Here is a 23,133-nt window from a genome sequence, read left to right as displayed (position 1 = left end):
GGCAGACATTTCAGAAGATCTGGACTGGAAGATCTTATCTTGGAAACAGATACGGCAGACAGAGAAATTGAGAGAAGGGGAAGGAATCCTTGCAGGGGACAGGGTGTTGTGGAGTTGGAGGGTTTGTAGTATATGTTGGTGGAAAGCTTTTCTCCTGAGATGGAAACAGAGAGATCCAGGAAGGAGAGAATGTTATCGGAGATGGACCAGATGAATTTGAGATCAGGGTGGAAGATGGCCACGAGGTGAATGAAGTTGACAAGCTCATCACGGGTGCATGAGGCAGCCCTGATGTAGTCATCGTTATACCAGAGGAAGAGTTGGGTGGGAGGGGGGGGGGGGTCTTGTCTGTCCAGGCTTGCAGCATGGATTGCTCCACAAAGCTCACTAACAGGCAGGTGTAGCTGGGACCCATGACTACTCCTTTGATTTGGAGGAAGTGGGATGTTAAAGAAGAAGTTATTTCGAGTGAGGACAAGTTCTACCAGGAGGAGGAGGGTGGTGGTGGAAGGTGACTGGTCTGGATTTTGGTCCCTGAAGAAGCAATGTGCTTTCAGACCTTTTGTGTGTGTGTGGAGGTGGGGGTGGGGGGGATTAGAGGTACAAAGGGATTGGACATCCATTGTGAAGATGAGGTGGACTGGTTCAGGGAATCTGAAGTCATTGAGGAGATGGAAGGCATTTGAGGCGTCCCGGATGTAGGTAGGGTGGGATTGGACCTGGGAGAAAAGATACAGTCAAGGTAAAATGAAAATTGTTCAGTGGGGCAGATGGAGGCATAAACAATGGGTCTGCTCAGATGGTTGAGTTTGTGCATCTTGGGTAGAGGGTAGAAACAGCAGTGCAGGGGTGGGAGATAATGAGGTTGGTTGCCATGGAGGAGAAGTGACAAGAAGTGATGAGGTTGGATATAGTGTTGGAGACGGTGGCTTGGGAGGGGTCAATAGGAAATCTGTCGATTGGCCTTGGCAAGGTAGAGGTCAGTGCGCCAGTCCACAACTCCACCACTCTTATCTGGGTTTGATGGTAAGGTTGGGATTGTTGCAGAGAGAATGGAGGGCACAGCATTCTGAGTAGGTGAGATTGGAATATGAAAGGGGGGGTAGTAAAGTGGTTAAGGTTGACGACTCGGCAGCAGGTGGAATTGAAAAGGACCAGAATGGGCAGCTGGCCAGGACAAGGTGTCCAGGAAGAGGAAGAAGGCTTAAAGTGGGAGAAAAGGTCTTTGGTGGGCGGTGGAGAGTCACGTCATGGAAGTGAGCCCTGAGGCGATGGAAGAAGTGTTCGGTATTGCGCTGTGTGTGGAACTCATAGAGGTGTGGGCGGAGGTGGACAAAGGTGAGGCCTCTACTAAGGACAGAGCGCTCCATCTCAGAGATGGAAAGGTCAGAGGGGGTAGTAAAAACCAAGCAGGGGTTGGAGTGGGGAATCAGTTCACTGATTGGGAGGGGTGAGGGAGGAGGAGAATTGGGAAGATCCGAGGTTGATGGAAAGTGGGGAGGTTGGAGGGAGGAGGAAGGTGGTTGACAGGGGTGGGGGGGATTGGGGGAAGGGGATAACACTCTCACTTTCCAGGATCTCTCTGTCTCCATCTCAGGAGACAAGCTTTCCACCAACATATACCATAAACCCTTCAACTCCTACAACTACCTGGATAACACTTCCTCACACCCTTCCCCCTGCAAGGATTCCATCCCCTTCTCTCAATTTCTCTGTCTCCACCACATCTGTTCCCAAGATGAGATCTTTCAGTCCAGGTCTTCAGAAATGTCTGCCCTCTTCCACATACATGGTTTTCCCTCCATCACTATCAACTCAGCCCTCCCCCGCAACTCCTCCATTCCTGTTCATCTGCCCTGGCCCTCTCTGTCCCCAGTCGCAACATAGAATCCCCCTCATCCTCACCTACCACCCCACCAGCCTCCACACCCAACACATTATCCGTCAGAATTTCCAGCACTCATTACAGGATCCACCACCAGACACAATTTTCCTTCTCCTCCCCTCTTGACCTTCCGCAGGGACTGCTCCCTCCATGATTCCCATGTGCACTCATTCCTCCCCACTCATCGCACCCCTGGCATCTTCCCCACAAGAGGTGAAACACTTGCGACCACACCTCCTCCCTCACCACAGTATGAGCACAAACAGACCTTTCAAGTGAAGCAACACTTCACTTGTACATCCAGAGGACTTAATTATTGCATCCGGTATTCCCTTTGTGGCATTCTCTACATCAGAGAGACTGGTTGCAGACCAGGAGATCACTTCACTCAGCACCTCTTCTCCGTTTGCAACTGACCTCCCAGTAGCCAACCATTTCAATTCCGGGTTCCTCTCTCGCACTCACATGTCTGTCCATGGCCTTTTGCTACATAAAGGACATTGTTTGACCTACTGGGTTTCTCGTGCATTTTATATTTTTACAGTAAACTTTAGATGGTCGCTGTTTTCATGTACCTTTTAGATGCTATCCTTCAAAGTTGAAAAAGCATTTTTCAAGGGTGCCAATGACCCCCCAAAGCATGATGTGTAATAGGAATAGTATCCCCACTTGGATAAAGTACACAAAAGTGCAGGAGAAACTCAGCAGGTCAAAGCACAAGGTAGTTGATGTTTTGGGTGTCAGGTCCAAACGTTGACTGCCTTTTGCTTTTTTTTGGATTCCTTATGACCCGTGAGCTTCTGCTGCACTTTTGTGTACTGCACTAGACACTAGCATCTTCAGATTTTCTAGTTTACTCTCACTTGGAGACAGTTCCCTTTGTGATGAACATTATCTTTATTCCCTGTGACTAGTTACAAATCCACATCCAATGTCTTGTATTTCACTCTCAATTTTCTTCCTTGTTTCTCTCAGCACATCTATTCTGCTTTTTTTTTTAAACCTTCTTTAAAAATACAACTGTCTGCCAATTCAATAAACAAATCTTAATTTAGGAATAATTTGTAACTTCAATTCATACTTTATGGATCTTCCAAAAAGTCGCAACCAGCATAACACAGTCACATCTGCAAGCAATTAGTGCAATCAGTACATAATATAAAATATTAAAGACAAGTGGGAATCTTATACTTTCTACGACAAATTGTATCTAATTATTTGTTTAACTAATTCCCAAGAATTTATTATGAACTCTGTAGAATGATTGTTATGGGTTTGGTGGAAGTCCTGTTTTCACATCCAGTACCAATCTTTCAAAGGTTCCAGCCTCCTGGAAGAAAGCCTGAAATCACCAGGACTGATTTCTTAATTTTTTTACTGTCACTTCCCTTTTACATGTTGCACTTCCTGTGTGATCGGTTTGTATCTTCTTTCACATTTTATTAATCATTATACAGAAAGCATGAAGAAACAATAGAACATATTGTTTCACTTCTATATGCCTACTGATTCACAATGTAGTCATTGCTAATGACCTCTGGAGGAGATTTTGATTGCATGATGGAATCAAATGGGTGAAAATGAGCAGGCAATTTTGCTTCCATCATCCCCCAATTTTTATTTTTATAAAAGACAATCGAAAAACATTTACATTATCACATATGCATTTTGGATTTTCAAGATAGGAGACATCAGCATCTTTAGTGTTGGTTTTGTTTATTCAGGTGCCTTGCCGTTCGGCATGGGCGATCATGTCTCTCCATCCATCATGGTCTCTGACCCTCCAAATTGTGGTTGCTGTCTCCCTGGTTTCTAACCATGATGTTAATCCATCTATCATTTTCATTCTCTGTCTGCCTCTGCTTCTTTTCCCTTCGAGCTTTTAAGTTGTAACTAAATGTTCTCATGTATCTCTTCGCATGATGTGTCCCAAAGAGTTTTGAATGCTGCTTTTTGATTCTTTTAAGTAATGTTAAATTTTGTTTCCATTCTTTGTAGAACTTTTTTGTTTGTTATCCTATCCATACATGATATGCACAGCATTCTTCTGAGAAACCACATCTCTGCTGCATTGATTCTGTTTTCCATTGCATTTGTGATGGTCCATGACTCAGGGCCATACATCAATAAAGGAAGAATGTAGCAGCTGAGAGTTCTAAGGTGGGTATCAATTACTATTTTCTTGTTCGTTAGGATGTTTCTCATTTCTATAAATACTGTTCTTGCCATTACTATTCTTGCTTTTATGTCTATTTCGCATTTAACATCAGATGTTAACCATGATCCAAGGTATTTGAAGTTGTGAACTTATTTCAGGATTTCATTTCCCAATGATACTACAATTTGGATAGCAGGTTTCTTTGATGTTACCATTACTTCAATTTTCTTTTTTTAAAGTTAGGCCTAGTCTTTCGCGCTCTTTGTTGATGGTAAATACCAATTTCTGTAAATTTACTTCACTGTTTGCTGTCAGTACTATATCATCTGCATAACAGAGGTTGTTGATATTGTGTCCTCCTATACTTATTCCTGGTAGGTTTTGTATGGTTCTCATGATGTTTTTACTGTACGGGGAGAACAGGTCTGGTGATAGAACACAACTCTCCGACTCCTCACTTTATTGGCTGATATTCACCAGTCTCGTTGTCTATCTGTAAGACCCCACTTTGTTGCTGGTAGAGATTCCTGATTATTTTTAAAATCTTCTTCATTGATATTTTTAATATCCTCTAGCATTTTCATGTTGACTTGGTGTTTCATTATGTCGTAGGCTTTTGTGTAGTCAATGAAGCAGAACTATAGGTCTTGTTGCACTTCTATTTAGCTTTTAAAAAGTGTTGACTTAAATATAAAAATAATACCCTCTCATATGTTGGTTAAAATGTCAACCCTTTGAGGGCAAAAATTTGTTGACAATGATATGGTAATGGTCAAAATTCTGTTCAAAGTACATAATCGAATGGCAATTTGCGTATTAGAATTTCTCGGGCTTTTCCTGGTGCAGATGACATCACTAAAGTTGATTAATTCAACTAAAGGAATAATTTTTGGAGAACGGCTTCAGTGTTGAGTATTTCGTGAGCAATGTCAGTCTCAAAAAGATTAAAAGTTTATTTGGAATACTTCCAATGCTGGAAATTTCTGCTCCAGCAGAAACAAGTGATGTGGAATCTACAAAGTTCTGTTCTGAGAGAAACTGAATTCCTGTAATGGATCACTTACCCTACTTCAATCTTATGCATCTTTAGATGTTTGCCAACTTATAAACAGCAGATGAAATTGTTTTCTGATAATTATTTTTTAACTGTCAATGCATCAGATTTGGTGTTAAACGTTAGCTTGCTAATAATCTAATAAACAATTTAAAATCCAAATACCAAGGGAGTTAAATCACCTCTTACCGATCTATAATGAGCAAAATGGGTTTCTAACCCATTTCTTTCATTAAAGAAAATTACGGCCACCACTTACCCTTATTTTCTCTGTTCCCCCCTAATCGCCACAATTAGAGCACTAACTTGGCCGCCTTCTACAAAGGAGCATGTCTGCATAGTGGGATTTGAAAAAATAGTTTATTCCCATCCCCATGATTATTAATCCATTCTCTAGCACTGCCCTTCACCAACTTGTAACAATGTGCCTCTTCTGGTCTCTCTTCCAATTGCCAACTCAACCCATCACCAACCCAAGAACAACTTAACTCATTTTCTCCAAGAAAGCAAATGGTTATTTCTTCACGCCTGTTAAAAAAGGAATTTGGCTCAACAATGCAACATACATTCCCAATGACAGGAAAAATAGTTTCACCCACTCCACTCTTTTCTATCCTGTAATATTCTATGTTCTCTACTACATTCTCTGCCTCATTTTTTATCTATCCCATACCCACCACAACATGCAAGATAAAATGGACGTTAACCCAATGCCTTATGGACGTTGAAAAATCAATGGAAATCTAGAATTAAAAAAAGATGCTAGATATACTCAACATGTGAGGCAGCACCTACTAAAGACCTGAAATTTTAACTCTGTTTCTTTTCCCACATATGCTATCTGATCTGCTGAGTGTTTCTAGCAATTTAGGTTTTTAAGCCATGTATCAATCTGCAGCTCTTTCCTGACTACTCCCTCCTTCTGCACTCTTACTCTGCTCCCCTCCATGTCTGTCCTCTTTCATTCTATTTTTCTTCACCTGAATCCCATCATTCAATAGACAGTAGGTGCTGGAGTAGACCAATTGGCTCGTTGAGCTAGCACCCCCATTTTTCAGAACATGGCTAATCATTCACTATCAGTACCCAGTCCCAGTCTTATCCCTATAACCCTTAACTCCCCTGCCCACAAAAAAAGCCTTATCTAACTCCCTTTTGAACATATCTAGCAAATCTGCCCTGACCACCCTCTGCAGCAAAGCATTCCACAGATCCACACTTCTCTGGGTAAAATAATTTCTCCACATCTCTATCCTAAAGGGCCTTCTTGGTATTCTTAAACTATGCCTTCTAGTCCTAATCTCTCCCAATATTGGGAACATGTAATCCAATTTCACCCTGTCTAGCCCCTTGATAATCTTATATACCTCAATCACGTCTCCCCCTCATCCTTCTAAACTCCATCGCATGTAAGCTCAGTCTTTCTAACCTTTCAACACATGTCAATCCTGCCATCCCAGGAACTAACCTTGTAAATCTGTGCTGCAGATATAGCGAGTATGTACTTCATCAAATTTGGGGACCAGAACTGGATGCAATATTCCAGGTGAGGTCTCACCAGGGCCCTGTACAACTGCAGGAGGGCATCTCTGCTCCTATACTCCAATCCCCTCTTTATGAAAGCCAACATGCCATTTGTCTTCTTCACAGCTTGCTGAACCTGCATGCTAGCTTTTAGTGACTGGTGTACGAGTATACACAGATCCCTTTAACTACCCCACTCCCTAGCTTGACTCCATTTAAATTATACTCTGTTCACTTATTACTGCCCCCAAAATGGATAACCTCACATTTGCTCACATTGAACTTCATCTTCCATTCCTCTGCCCACTCCCCCAACCTCTCCAAGTCCCTCTGCATTTTCTTGACATCCTCCTCCCACTTTACACTACCACCCAGTTTAGTGTCATCTGCAAATTTGCTCATTTTGTTAATAATCCCTTCATCCAAATCATTCACATAAATGATAAACAACTGATGAACCAACACCGATCCCTGAGTTACCCAACTCGTCACATCCTGCCATCCTGAAAATGACCTGTTTATCCCAACACTTTGTTTCCTATTTCTTAACCAATTTTCTATCCATGTCAGCACATTACTCCTAATACCATGCTCCTTGATTTTGCCTACTAATCTCCTGTGCTTTTTTGGTCCAAATACACCACATCCACTGGCTCTCCCAAGTCCACCCTCTGTCACATCTTTGAAAAATTCCAGAATGTTAGTCAAGCATGATTTTCCCTTAAGGAATCCATGGTGACTATCACTGATACTATTATTTCTGCCTAAGTGTTCTGCTATTTCTCCTTTTATGATAGATCCAACATCTTCCCCACCACTGACGTCAGGCTGACCGGTCTATAATTTCCTATTTTCTCTCCCTCCCTTCTTAAAAAGCGACACTATATCAGCCACATTCCAATCCACAGGCACCTCCCCCAAATCTATAGAACAACCAGCGACTCCACAATTTCCTGAGCAACCTCTCTAAGCACCCTGGGAGCAGCCCATCAGGCCCTGGGGACATCAGCCCTCAGTCCTAACAATTTACCCACAACTACCTGCTTCCAGATCTGGATATCCATCAGATTCCCCATTCCCTTAGGAAATTTCACAAAGTCCTTTGATACTGCATGACCTCTACCCTCCATCTGACCATAACCTGTATCCTCCTTGGTGAAGACAGATGCAAAGTATCTGTTAAATTCCTCAGCCATCTCTTCATTTCCAGTAATAATTTCACCCTTTTCCGTTTTTAATGGCCCAATTTTGGTCCCAAACAATTTCTTCCTCTTTACATAACTAAAGAAGCTTTTGCTATCCCCTTTTATATTATATACCAATTTACTCTCATCCTTCATTTTTCCCTGACGTGCACCTTTCTTACTTTCCCTCTGTTGTTTTTTGAAGGCTTCCCAATCTTCTAACCTCCCACACTGCTTTGCTATCTTATACTTACTCCCTTTCGACGATTCCATTTGTCAGCCACGGCTGCCATTTGCCAGGGTATCCTTCCATTTTATTTTGGCGAGCTCCTCCCTCATGTCTGTATAATCCCCTTTATTCAACTGCAACACTGATGCTTCCGACTTCCTTTCCTTCTCCCTTTCCATTTGGAGATTAAAAGTAACCATATTATGGTCACTATTACCTAATGGCTCCCCTACTTCAAGGTCCCTTATTAACTCCACATCATTACACAATACCAAGTCCAGAATTGACTTCCCACTGGTAGGCTCCATCACTAGCTGCTCCAAGAATGTATCTCAGAGACATTCTATAAACTCACTCTCTTGCTTTCCTGCACCCGCTTGATTTTCCCAGTCCACCTGCACATTGAAGTCCCCCATAACTACATCACTACCACTCTGACATGCCACTCTTGATTCTTGATTTATACTGCTTCCTATATCTGAGCTACTGTTCAGAGGCCTGAATAATACCCCCATTATGATCCTCTTGCCTTTACAATTTATCAACTCTATCCAAACAGACTCTATCCCACCAGCTTCAATGCCTTTCCTTTCAACCACCTGAATTTCATTCCTCACCAACAAAGCCACCCCACCTTCTCTTCCTAACTTTCTGTCCTTTCGATAGGACGTGTACCCTCGAACATTAATTTCCCAATCCTTTCCCTCCTCCAGCCATGTCTCTGTTACTCCTATATCATATCCTCCAATGTCCATTTGCACCTCAACTCATCCATTTTATTCCTTAAACTTTGCGCATTCATATACAATATCTTGAAACTGTTCCTCACTGCTCTCTTCACCTTGATACCTGACACACTTGCCCATACTCTCCTATCCCTTTTTGTTCCCTCTGCCCTTATGATTTCACAGTCTATTAGAACCACCCCTATATTCTCCTTCCTATCCGTTTCCCTATCAGACTGGTTCCCTGCCCCCTGCCAATTTAGTTTAAACCATACCCAACAGCATTATTAAACCTTACTGCCAGTATATTGGCCCCCTTTGGATTCATGTGTAACCCATCTCTCCTGTAGAGGTCTTGTCTCCCCCAGAAGAGATCCCAATGGTCTATGAATCTGAATCCTTTCACTCTACACCATTCTTTCAGCCACACATTTAATCTCCTGATTTTTTTTATTTTTGCCCCACTATCTAAACTTTACAACCTAAATATTTGTCTGCTCTCACTCCAGTAATACAGGATAGTTTATTTCAACTTGCTAAATATATGTTAGTTGTCTTGTGTTTCTGGCTTAAAATGCCATTGGTTTTGGATATGCAAATGTATTTTCATAATGCCAAAGCAATATATATATATATATATATGTATATATTTATTTAAAAATTACATGTAAAACTATGAAAATTGCAGCAGAGAGCAAGTTTAAGGCAAGGTCTGCAATATTTAGATCTGGATCAGTTTTAAACAAGGTATTTTAAACATAATTTTTGAAATAGCATTTCCAAAAAAAAACAAGACTCTCGAGTTATGATACTGGAAAATCTTCTCAAATCTATTGCCACAAATGATCAGTAGTGTAATGTGTCCTCATTTAAACAAATGAATAAAAACTGTTCTTTACCCTCCAAGACCATTAGATAATGCATTTTTGATGGGAGAGATTAAAAAACAAGCTTTCTCTCTGGTAATTATCTGCCAAATTTCCTTTGACAACACGTTTATAGATGGTGATACCAAACAGTGCCATAGACTCTTGCGAGGACATACCAGAAATTTGCCCTCGTGTAGTGTTCCATGTAAAGCTGCTCATCAGAAAATGGAGCTAGATGAACATCACCACAAGTAGGAAACATCATCCCTAAGAAAACATACACAGCAGCGAGGTAAAAACACCATCTTGAACAGGGCTATAATAGTGATAATAATAAAACGGTGCCTTTTAAAAAGAAAGGATGGCTAATATTTTAATTATTTTCACTAAAGCGTAAAGGTGTGGAGAAACAGTCAGAAGGCCTGATTCTCTTTTCCCTTCTGATGCATGAGCAGGATCCTTGGCTTTACTCCTTGGCCTTTAACAATTTACCATATACAAATTACAGATAGAAGCATGGGTCCTTTTATTGAGCTCCAGTGCCCTGTGCTACTGCAGGACTCAAATTCTAATTAAAAACAAATCACCTCCATTAAAACAAAATGCTTGTTAGAAAAGAATTTTAATGTTCTGCAGGAAGTGTGAGCCTACTACGATTTCCTTTTTGAAGGATGCACAATGATTGGTTAGAATATTCTCCTTTCATCTGTGAGATCTATGCTTTAATGGAGTCAAGGCTTAAAATTCTCCCCTGGACCATTATAATGGTCCAAAATGAAATGAAATTTGATGTCCCCAAAATCTGTTTAAAACTAATAAAGGTATATTATACAAGACTATTCATGGTTTTGCAATGATATTTGTCTTTTCTTTGGAATGCACACAAATGGCTGATGAATTAAGAAACTATTGTGGGTTTCTTTCTTCTTAACTACTGAAAATTATTATAAACAGAGGAAACTTTACATCCAACCTAACTTCTGGCATTTTTTTCCAAGTTCTTAATGCTTACACTGGGTGTCAAAAGTACAAAAGTGTTTCTCAACAAATATCTCTTCCTACTAAAAAATATTAAATCCAACCTCCCTCAAAGTAATGCTGTTTGCTCCACGATGTGCAAACAATCAATTTTCTGGTTTACAAGAGCCAAATTCTTTTGATTATTCAACCTCTAATTATCAGTGGCACTAATATCAAAGCTACTGATCTCAAACCCCACCCAAGACAGGCTTGTAAACAGTCTGACTACAAGTTGCATATACTTCTGCGTATATTGACCTACCATTTGGCTTCAACCATTTTTTTGCATGGAGGTAGCTTTCGAGCATCCTCTCATGAAATAACAAATATCCCATAGGTTCTGAAATAATGATGTCCACTTTCTCAGGAATAGTAAGTTCCTCAATTTTCCCTTCCAGGACCATTACCCGTTCTGAAAGATTGTTACTTTTCACTAGAATCTGAAGGTATAAACAAAAAGCAACATCTTAGCACAAGATTTTACAAACATTCTGGGTTCTTTTGGGTCAAAATATATTACATACTTGAATAAAGAATGGTTGAGCACAATGAACTGAAGCTATTTCATGCTACACTAACTCAACTCCAAGGAATACTGAGATATACTCTCCTCCATCCTTGGGACTGAGCCTCAATTCTTCCAACTTTTCAAATAGAAAAAAATCACCATTCATTACTCACTCTCATGGTACTGCTGTGGTTCAATTGGGGGAGCTTATGAGACTTTCATCCCACAGAAGAGAAAACCATTGGTGAAAACAAGTCAGAAAATACAAGCTGTAAGAATTTGTCACTCTGCATTACTATGTTTAATGCTAGTGAAGCCCAATGCCATGGTTCAACTTTATTTCCATAGCTTAACACTCATCCAAACTTAACCTCAGACAAATCTGTATGGCTGATTTTTCTCTCTCCCCATTTTAGGTGGTCCCAGAGTCAGCAGATAAGGCCCTGAGAAGGCTTGCGGAACTTTAAATAACGTAACCTGCAAAATTCCTCTGGAAATCTTTGACACCAGCAGAGTCTGGCTGACAGGTTTGCCAGATATCAAATCCATGGGAATTTGGTAAATAAAATAAATAATACTTAAATTTAAAAAAAGCATTCAAATATGTAAATAACTAAAACAATTAAATAAACATACAATTACAACAATAACTTGCCTCCTTAGCTTTTTCCCTGAACCCCTACAAACCCCACTGAAATTAACATCTTGCAAATCCTGTGTTAGGTCCAACCTAACTCAAAGTTCAAAAACAGATTTCCCAGTGTAAATAATGCCTCAGCAAGATTCAGCATTAATTTTAAGCTTGTGTACTAGGATAAATTTAGATCCAGGCCTTTGCGTAGAACCCTGAAGCCTATCTCAGTATCAGTGGAAATGCAAGCATTCATCATAAAACCAGCCATTCATTATATTTATATCCAATCAAAGTTGTTGCTTTAAATTACCACTGACCAACAGTCATTAGCTTATGATTACAACCTTTCTTCATTACAGAAAATTCAAAGACTTTTTGTGAAGAGTTTGCTGTGGTTTTCAATGTATGCATTATCTTCACACTAATTTACTGACAGACTGATACTCTAATGTTAGCTATTGTACTGAATGACATGATCTTTTAAATATTAAAAATGAACGGTACAAGTATCACTCCTATGAAGTTAAACGGATAACGTCTGCCCAATGCCATCAAAATTCTTATTTTTGACACTGCCCAAGTTTGAACAAAAGTATTTTTATTAAACCCTGATTTACAATGGCAAATGTCTAAAATATTTAATTAATTTGTAAGGAATTACAATATTCTTATGTGTCAAAACTCATTAATTTAGAATCTTCGGAGTGGAACTGTGAATTTGCAAATTTTACCCATTGACCTTGGCTGGATGCAAACTTGCATCGGTATGCGAACAGAAACCAAACAAAATTTTTTAAATTTCTAGATATGAACCCATGTAAGCTTTATTTCCCTTCTTTGTTTAACTAAATATTGTGACATCATTATCCTATCAGATGAACAAAGAAGAACGCAGTTGAAGACTATCAGAGTGACGTGAAGAATAACGACACTCTATTACAGTGCCAGCGACCGAGGTTCACATCCAGCCGTCTCTTTGGAGTTTGTGCATTCTCCCTGTGTGGATTTTCTCCAATTTCCTCCTGCCTTTAAAAACGCATGGGAATTGTTGGTCAATTTCGTGTATGGGGTGGGGGGGGGGGGGGGAAGGCTGGAAGGGCTCTACGTCTAAACTTAAAATTTCAGAATCAGAATTTGTCATGAACAAGTCATAAAATTCAATGTTTGCAGCAGCGTCAAAGTGGAAACATTCATATTATAACCAATCTTATAACAATACTATAAAAAATAAAATAATATGAACTATAATTAGTGCAGGAAAAGTAAGGCCGTGTCTTTGGTTCATTGATCATTCAGGAATTTTAAAATGATATCCCATTGTCTAGAAAATTGATCACATAGCACTGGTTTTGACAGCAAATTTTGCAACCATGCTAAATTTTGCAACCAACCCATCCTTTGGAGTGTACTGGAATTTCCAGCACACATATATTTAAATTAACTAATAAATATTTTGTATGGCATGTTGCTTAAAGCCACTTCTTTCACATTTGTAATCTCCATATCTATAGCGACTATATAAAATAGGAACTTTATTTACATTACACATTCTACAAGAGGAACTCAGGGGGGTCAACCTTGACCTCTTGAGTTCCTTGAACAGATTGTGTTCAACTTCAGATTGCAGTATCTGCAGTCTACTGTGTGTCTCCTCTTTATTTATATTGTTTAACTTTAGTGCTATATTTCTGAGGTGTTCAAGAAATGCATTGGGAGATTTACAAACAAAAGAAAGGAAAGCAACATATTCCATTTTCTGTGTTCATGAGTAATGGAGGGGGTAAGAGAGAACACTGCCCAGTTTTGTATTTGTAACACAGAATTGAGGTTATCTATGTGACTGGCTAGCTAAGATGTGAAAATCAACCCTGTTACCCACTTTATACTGAAAGCCAAATCATGCTTGAGGAAACTCAGAATTGTTGTATTGAAAATGGATCAAAGGAAGAGCAAATAATGATGTGAGGAGGAGGAGAGGAAAAGGCAGGAAAATAGGTCAAGAAAAGTGACAGACAGAGAAAAGATAGTGTGAAAGGAAGAGAAGGTTGAAAAAAATTAAGTGGAGAGAATGAAAAGGGTGCAAGATTTAGATTTAGGAAAGTGTACTTCTGTGAAACCTAACATTTAAAATCATACTAATCTTCAAGCATTGATCCTCAATTTTTAAAAAAACTATATTTAATGTGAGAAATACATTTCTGAATTTGACTTTTAAATCTGAACTTTAGGTTGGATGGTAGGAACAGGAACGAAGTTGTCAGTGTGCCCAAAAATGATGATAAGTTCATTGTCACATACAATGTACAGATGTATCAAAATTCTTGTTCGCTGCAGCCACATATGTATGAATGAAAGATACACCAACCAAAATACTATAAATTAAATTACCAAATATGCCAAGACAGAAAAAAGTGATAAGTATAAAAGGATAGATAAATAATATACAGTTGCAGGTAGAGCAAGAAAATAAGTGAATAGTGCGTATATTTTGGTGGTCCCAAAGTAGCTTATGACCAAAAAGGGAAGGTTCAGACCCTGATAACTGCTGGGGTAAAAAAAAACTGTTCTTGAATTGAGAGGTGTTGGACTTCAGACTTCTGCATAAAGATAGAAGCCAGAAGATGATGTGACCAGGGTGATTAAAATAAGAATCTGAATTTTCTGTCATGAATAAGACGTGAAATTAGCGTCCTTTATGATGTTGGTTCCCTTCTTGAGGCAGCATCTTACATAAATATATTCAATGGATAGAAGGTCAGTGCCTGTGATCAACTTGGCATTCTCTGTGTTCCTGGGCACTCATATTTCTAAATCAAGCCATAATGCAACTAGTCAGTATACTTTTCATAAAAAACATCTGTAGAAATTTAATGGAGTATCTGATGACATGCAAAATCTCCTCAGACTTATTAGAGAATAGAGGTCTTGAGACTGAAGGAGAAACAGCTAAATGTGTGCTGTAATGGGCAAGAGGTAAGGTTTGATCTACCCACCTTCTAAAGTGATCATGCCACTGGAGTCATCATGGCCCTTTGTCCCACTTAACCTGCATCAACTATCAAGCACACATTTGTGCTCAGCCTGCTCTAATCCCACTTTACTTTCCCCATACGCCTTCAACTCTCTCTAAATTATAACAATCACTAATGTACACGGGGAAATTTACAGTGGAAGATTAATTTATGAACCTGCACATCTTTGGATGAAAGAGAACCCGTGCAAACTCCACAGATACAAGGCCAGGCTTCATGATCAAACTCGGGTTACTCTAACAGCAACTCCATTGCCTATGCTATCCAGGCTGGTATGACTCTCATTTTGTAAACTTGAGTGTCAGCAATCACTGTGGAAGCCAAAATCTGGTTTCAAAAGGTCCATTATTCTTTGACATTAACATTGCTCTGGCCCTGCACGGCTTATACACCAAATACTCAAGATTAAAAGTGTCATCATCCTTGATCACTGTGTTAAATAAGCATGTGCTGCAGCTGCTTTGCACTGCACTTTCAAAAGTTATTCCAGTGATTGTAGTGGAATCTTTCAGTGCAAGTTCACTTACACCCAATCTGCTAAATTTACATTAAAAAAAAACTTTTAAATGCAAGGAGTATTAGGAATAAAGGAATTGACTTTAGAACATGGATCAGTGCATGGAATTACAACCTCGTGGCCATTACAGAGACATGGCTGAGAGAAGGAGAGGATTGGTTGATGCAGGTACCGTGGTTTGGATGTTTTAAAAGGGAAAGGATGGGAGGTTTAAAAACAAAAAAAAGGGGAGAGTAGCATTATGGGTCAGGAACAATATCACAGGTAAAGAAAGGGAAGATACTGCGGAGGGAATGTGTGTTCTGAGTCAGTGTGAGTGGAAGTCAGAAATAGGAAGGGAGCAATTACTGTAGTAGTCTATGTACCCCCAAATAGCCCTCAGGACTCTAAGGAACAGATCAAAGGCAGATTTTGGAATGGTGCAGAAATAACAGGATTGTTATTGAGAGACTTCAACTTCCCAGATATTTACTGGCATCTCCTTCCTGCAAGTGAGATAGATAGGGCAGAATTTGTCAGGTGTATCCAAGAATGATTACTGACACAGGATGTGTCAGGATAGGCCATACTGGATCTAGTACTGGATAATGAACCTGTTGGAGGGGGAGCATTTCAGTGATAGTGACCACAACTTCTTGAGCTTTACCATAGTTATGGACAAGGATAAAAAGCAAACAAAATGGTAAAGTGTTTAATTGGGGAAAGGATAATTATAAAGGGATGAGGCAGGAACAAGGAAGAGTAAATTGGGAACAGATGTTATCAGGAGAAAGCACAGAATGTGGAAGTTGTTTAGGGACTATTTGTATGGGGTTCTGGATAGGATTGTTCCACTAAAGACAGGGAAAAGATGGTTGGAAAATGGAACAGTGGTTGACAAAACAGGCGAGGCAGCAAGCTAAGAGGAAGAAGAAGGCATTCATTAGATTTAAAAAGCAAAAAACAGGAAGGGTTCATGAGAATGTAATGGTAGGCAGGAAGGAATCAAGAAAGGACTTAGGAGAACTAGAAGGGGGGCATGAGAAGGGTTTTAGCAAGTAGGATTAAGGCATTCTATGCATATGTTAAGAACAGAAGGATGACAAGAGTGAAGGTAAAGGATAAATGAGGTGTTACGAGCCCAGAGGACCCCAAAATCCAGCAGCAATAGAAATTCAAAGACAAATGGTTACTTAAACAAAAGTTGATTTTAATTATCTTTAAACATGAAAACAGGATCAAACTTTAACTTATTACTATTAACTTAACCCCCTTCTAATTCTAAGTGCACGTGAATGTAATGTGTGTGTAAGTTCTGAAAAGTTCTTTCATTCACAGTCCAATCTCTCTTCTCACTCCTCCAAGTTCACTGGTATCAAGCAATTCTTATATTGTGCACAGAATTTAACATTTATGAATCTTTACCCGGCTTTGGTGCTTGAAGGGTAAATGGTTACCACTCAGGAAGGTTCTTGTCGGTTTTCAGAGAGAGTGATTTGTTGCTAGTTGGACACCTGTAATTGATCCCTTCTGATCAGCGTTTTGCCAAAGAAACTTGCCCCATCAGGGTTTTCCATATGATAACCTTTCTTTCATTCAGGTCACCAGAGTTCCTCTTCTGTTTCCCTTATTTCAAGTGAAATATTATACAGCCAGCCATCTCCTCTTGAATGGACTACAAGGGTTTTGACCAGGCTGAACTAAGAACTCACAACCCATCTTCAAAATGGGGGTTTTCCTCAAGCTTGCCAGCTTGTCCTGTTCCAGTCCCAGCTGCTCCTGCTAAACTATAGAACTGAATTCTCTCTCTCTCTCACTCAGAGAAAACCACATGACCCTCTTAGAACAGCCAACTGCAAACAGATTGGGGCTCCAGACCTAATCTTTCATCTGTTGCTTTCCAAAACAATAATCCATTACTCCATAGTATGTCCAAATAAACACCTTCTTGTGAAGTTCTTCTAGGCATCCTTCAAAGTCTTTGCAAAGGCACCCAGAGCCTGGACTGTCTGGCTTGAGCAGAGCTCTGGCATTTTAAATGAAATCTGTTTTGAAGTGTTTATATGTGACCTACACTAAAAAAAACCTGCAACAATTTATCTCCTTTATAACATATTATATACAATGCAAAATATTACATAATCTGTCACATTAATACTTTGCTTCAGTATTCACCAGAGAAAATGACCTTGTTCAAGGTGAGGTCAGAATAGAACTTGGTATGCTGAAATATGTTAAGATTAAGAAAAAGGAAGTGTTGGATCTTCTTCAAAACATTAGGATTGACACCAGATGAAATATACCCTACGTTACTATGGGAAGGGAGGGAATAGGTTTGCTGGGGCTCTGGCAATAATATTTGCATCCTCCTTGGCCAGAGGTTTGGAGATTGGCAAATGTGGGCCCCTTGTTTAAAAAAGGTAATAGGGAAGAATTAAAGACCAGTGTGTCTAACATCTGGGTGAAATATTGGAGAGGATTCTTAAGAACAGGATTTAAAAGCATTTAGAGAAGTAGTCTTCTCAGGGTTATGGCTTTGTGAGGGGAAGGTCATGCCTCATGAGCCTAATTGATTTTTTTCAGGAGTTAAGAAAAGAAATTGATGATGGTAGGTGTGGTCGATTATGGATTTTAGTAAGGCATTTGAAAATTCTCCCATGGAAGACACATTCAGAAAGTCATGAGGCATGGGATCCATAGAACCTTGGCTGTGTGGATTCAGAATGAGCTTGCCTGTAGAAAGCAGAGAATAGTACTGGATGGAAAATATTCTGCCTGGAGGTCAGTGACTAACAGAGTTCTGCAAGATTCTGTTCCTGGACCCCTGCTTGTTGTGTTTTTTATAAATTACCTAGACAAGGATATAGAGGGATATGTCAGTAATTTGTGGATAATACAAAGGTTGGAGGATAGTGTTGAAGGCTGTTGTAGATTACAACAGGATATAGACAGGATGCAGAGTTGTGCAGAAAAGTGCCAGATGGAGTTCAATCCAGATGTGTGAGGTGATGCATTTTGGAAGGTCAAACATGGCGAATAATTGGTTACAGTGTGGAGGAACAGAGGGATCTTGTTGAACAAATCCATACATCTTTCAAGGTTGCTTCACAGGTTGATAGGATAGATAAGAAGGGCTATGGAATGCTGGGCTTTATTAGTTGGGGAACTGGGAATAGTCCCCCAACTAATGAATAGTGAGGTTATGTGGTAGCTCTATAAATCTCTGGTGAGACCAGACTTAGAATATTGTGTTTAGTTCTGGTCACCTCGTTACAGAAGGATGGGGAAGCTATGGAGAGAGTGCAGAGGAGATTTACCAGGATGTTGCTTGGATTGGGAAATATGTCTTATGAGGCAAGGTTAGCAGAGCTAGGATTTTCTCTTTGGAGGAAAGAAGCATGATAGAAATCTACAAGATTATGAGAGGCATAGAAAAGGGAGACAGCCAGCTCCTTTTTCCCAGAGAAGGAGTAGCAAACACTAGAGGGCATCTGTACAAAGTGATGGTAGCAAAGTTTAGGGGCAATATCAGGGATGTTTTTAAAAAAAAAGAGTTGTGGGTGCCTGGAATGTATTGCTAGGAGTGGGGATGAAGGCTAGAGCATAGGACATTTAAGAGACTCTTAGACAGGCTCCAGGATAAAAGAAAAATAAAGGGTTATGAAGTAGGGAGGGTTTAGTTTTTTTTTGGTAGGTATATATAGTTCAGAACAATATTGTGGGCTGAAGGGCTTGTACTCTGCTGTAATGTTCTCTACTCCCTTTATCCTGTCCATCCCGCAACCTTCTTTTCTGCAAGTTAAAAAAAAAATTGCTCTTTCCCAGATCTGAAACCTTCACTGTTTCTCCATGTACAACAGCAGAACATGCTCAGGACCTCCTCCCTCATTTGTCTGTACCAAACATGATGCTCAAATTAAACTAAAACTCTACTGCCTGCATTTGATACATATTCTCTATTCTCTACATATTCACATGCCTATCTAGAAGCATCTTAATTGCCACTGTTGTATCCGATTCTGCCACTACTCCTGGCAGCCTGTTTCAGGCATTTGTGTATATAAAAATAAAACTTGCCCTGTACATCTTCTTTAAAAACTTTTTCCCCTGATCAGATATGCATGTCCTCTGGATGGTGACTTTTTTTTGTACCGTGGCCAAAAGATCTTGACTGTCTGCCCTATCAATGACTCTAATAATTTTATAAACTTCTATCAAGTCACCCCTGTTCCAGACAGAACTCAAGTATGTCTAATCTCTCCTTAGAGCTCATACTCTTGAACCTAGGCAATATCTGATAAGCTTCTTCTATGCTTTCAAAAGCCTCCACATCCTTTTTGTAATGTAGTGACCAGAAGTGCAATCTCACCAAAGATTATCCAGCTACAACAAATCTTCCTAACTTTGAGAACATTACAACACAGTACAGGCCCTTCAGCCCACAATAGTGTGGAAAGCTATGACTTTTATACCCAATGTCATATACTTTACAACCCTTACTACCGTGTGGCCACTTTCAAAGATCTATGAACCTGAACCCCCAGATCCCTCTGCATGTTTTTATGAGTCATATCTTTAATTGTATACATTCCTCTGACAATTGATCTCCCAAAGTGAACATTTCACACGCGTCTGGATTAAATGCTGCCATATTTCTGCCCATACTTGGAACTGGTCTACACCCTGCTGTATTCTTTGCTAACCCTCTACATTGTCCACAGCTCCACCAATCTTTGTGTCATCTGCAAACCTACATTCTCATCCTCATCATTTATATATATCACAAACAACAAATCTCCCAATAGCAATAACCATAGAATGCCACTGTTCGTGGGCCTCCAGCCAACACAACACCCTTTACCACTTCCCTCTATTTTCTCAGCCAATTCTGAATCTTAACTATCAATACACTATCCATCTGTATCTTCTGGATCAGACCATGTCAAATCCCTTACTGAAGTCCAAACTTTCAAGCATTGTTTTTTTCCCTTCAGTTTTACCCTTTTTTAAACATTTGGGTAAATAGATTGAAATAGCTGGAATTCTTCTTCTTTGAGCACCAGGGATGTTGGCCTGGGAGAGAATGTTGATCTTGGTTTGCTTCCCTTTCCAGTCAACTTAGTGATTCTTAGTGCAGACTGTGTCCATGATTACTTTTCCGGTACCTAGAGAGGTTTTCTGTGGAAAATCCAGGCCACATGTATAAGTGACCGGTGCGGACTCGAAAGACCAACATGGCCTGTTTCCACTCCGTAAATGGTTATATGGTTAAAGGTCAGAAGTAATTAAATTGTTTGAACAAACTGTTTGAACTGACAAGAGGGCTGAGAGTGCACCAAAAGTAGGTGGCTGACAAAAGATGTGTAACAAAAGATTTCCTGGTAATTGTGCTTTTCAAAGAGAAATTGGATTAGAACATAAAGAAAAAATAACTTGTTCCACCACAGGGAAAGAGCAAAGCAACTGAACTAACTGTTAAGTTCTTACAGCAGAGCCCTTGGGGTTTTTTTAAAAAAAAAATCTTCATATCCCATTACTTTTAGTTGAAGACATTTTCTAAGGTTAGCTCGCATTAGGCATGGTTCAGGAAAGGTTTGAGCAGTTTTATTTTGGTGATTCAATACAAGGATGCCTTGCTTAGACAATTACCAGGTAAATTGTTTTCTGTTTATTCATATGCTTGCATAAATTTTGCTCTGGAGTATTTGTTTCTTTCATTAATGGATGAGTCATGGTACCAAATGATTCAAGCAGGATTTTCCAAGCCAAAAGAAAAACAACATGGGAATAAAGGAGATCAGAAAATAAATACAAGCTGATGGTGTCTAGTAGAAGAGTCAAAATTGCTTACAGTGAATGGATTCCCTGATGACTGTTTCATTAACAATTAATCAACAATTATTTGAAAGCTTTCTTTGCAATCAAAGATAAACTGCTCCTTTTTTAAAAACCTGAAAGCAAATCCCCTTTTAAAAAAAACACAAAAGCACATGTCCTTTAACTTAATGCACAAGTGGGCCTGATTTTCTAATAACATTGATCTTCTTTTCTTAAAATTAGAAAAAAAAAATACTTTTACATCAGGCAATTAAAGCTCCATATACTGGCACCTTGTTTGAGAATGATGCAGGCTCCATTCAGTTAAAATAGGATAAATCATCAGGCTCCCATGGTTTATATACATTGCTAACAGACTAGTTCTGTGATTTCCCAACATCTGGTCGACACAAAACCAGTGAAGACAATCATTGCTTTCTGGTGGAAAAAAAGTGAACCAAGGAATTCAGGATGAAAAATAAACCAATTTACTTTATTTATTAGGCCATCATCCTTGATGCAACGTAAAAATAAATCATATTTGAGTAGTTTGCACATTTACAATGCAAGTATTAGAAAGTTGCTCTGTGACGTCACGGAACCTCCAACACACTGCATGAGAGAGGATGATCAGACTTCTGCACAGCATGGCAACACTTAAAGGAAAATTATGCTTCTGAGCAGTATAACTTTATGACTGCATAAGTTAAAAAAAATATTAAAGTTTCTTGTGTGGAATTATGAAAAAGGGAATAAATACATCTTTATTCTTTGGCTTCAATAACATTTGAATTTCTTTTAGTAAATCTCTCATATGAAATGGCGAGCTAAGTATTTACACTATTTATCTCTTCAGGTTAATTTCCAGTTCTCTCTCATCTTGATGTCATACTCTACAAGACTTTTTTTTTGTTCCTTTCAAATCTAAAGGAGGGGAGCATATGATAGGGAATGCTGAGAACATTTGTTGTTTGAATTTCATGTGGGGGAATGTTTAAAGAAAAATTACTTGAAGACATTCAATGCAGTATTTGTACCATGTTTGGTTTTGGCAGCTAGATCATTTTTACCCACTTGATGCTATGAACTCTAATTTCCTTTCCTGCACATTTTTTAAATCTGCTTTAACTTTATCTATTGGCCCAGTGGCAATCAGCTGTCATTTTCCCATTACTTATTGGGTCCTTCCATCTTAAGAGGCGAATTGGTGAATTTATCTGAGTGAGGTAATGTCTTCCATGATCTCTGACACTGAAACCATAAATTACCTCAGTGCCTTTAATGAACACAATGTACAAGAAAGATGCAATTAAGGTTGAAATAAGAACGCCATGTACTGATGAGATCCAACAGTTATGCAGCTGAGATAAAATTAAGTTTGACAAACCATCAAAGAACTGAATATATTGGAATGTTCATTCAGCATATATATATCTTTTTCTTTCTGTTGAATATTTCCATGCTCTTTCAATAGCATCAGGCTTCTTCGGCCCTTGCAAGTCAGAGGCATGAATACTAGAGGAGAATGGCAGCTGCTAAGTAGCTGAACATCATGAACAACGATCCACCTCGTTGATTCACCTTGCATTTCAGGCTTCAAGGAAGCAGCTGTGAAACTAAAATTTTTTCACACAAATGAAACAGTGCATGACTCGAAGACTTCTTTCAAGGCCTTGATGTAATATGCATCAGCACTTTTACTGTCAGAACATAACTGTCGCTGTTCTCTCTGGAAAAACAACCATTTATCATAACTCTCTGCTATGTTTTGAGTCTTTTTAAAAAAAAAAATTCATGCCATCAGTGATGTCTTGATTCCATAGTTCTTGCATTTTGCTAACTAGCTTCTCACAGGGGACTGTCAAATGCCTTCTGAAAATCCATATGGCTTACATGTACTGCATTCCCTTTTTTAAACTTCTTTATCACTTTAACAAAATGTAAAATGCACATCAGTGCAATTAAATGATGCCTCTTTCAGGTTGATATCAATGTCCA

The 23,133-nt window shown here is 39.3% G+C and overlaps 1 protein-coding gene across 1 annotated transcript in view; it reads right to left on the bottom strand.

Moving 5' to 3' along the window:
• The window catches only part of carm1l (coactivator-associated arginine methyltransferase 1, like), a 102,162-nt gene that overhangs the window by 34,139 nt on the left and 44,890 nt on the right, over positions 1-23,133 (bottom strand). Inside the window, exons 6-7 of the mRNA XM_069927428.1 lie at positions 10,911-11,088; positions 9,805-9,895 (exon numbers count right to left, since the gene is read on the bottom strand). Coding sequence (XP_069783529.1) covers positions 9,805-9,895; positions 10,911-11,088 — 269 coding nt within the window. The remainder of the gene's footprint in view (positions 1-9,804; positions 9,896-10,910; positions 11,089-23,133) is intronic.

The sequence above is a fragment of the Narcine bancroftii genome, chromosome 1 (genome assembly GCF_036971445.1).
Source record: "Narcine bancroftii isolate sNarBan1 chromosome 1, sNarBan1.hap1, whole genome shotgun sequence".
NCBI lineage: Eukaryota > Metazoa > Chordata > Chondrichthyes > Torpediniformes > Narcinidae > Narcine > Narcine bancroftii.
This window is presented reverse-complemented; position numbering and strand designations above follow the sequence as displayed.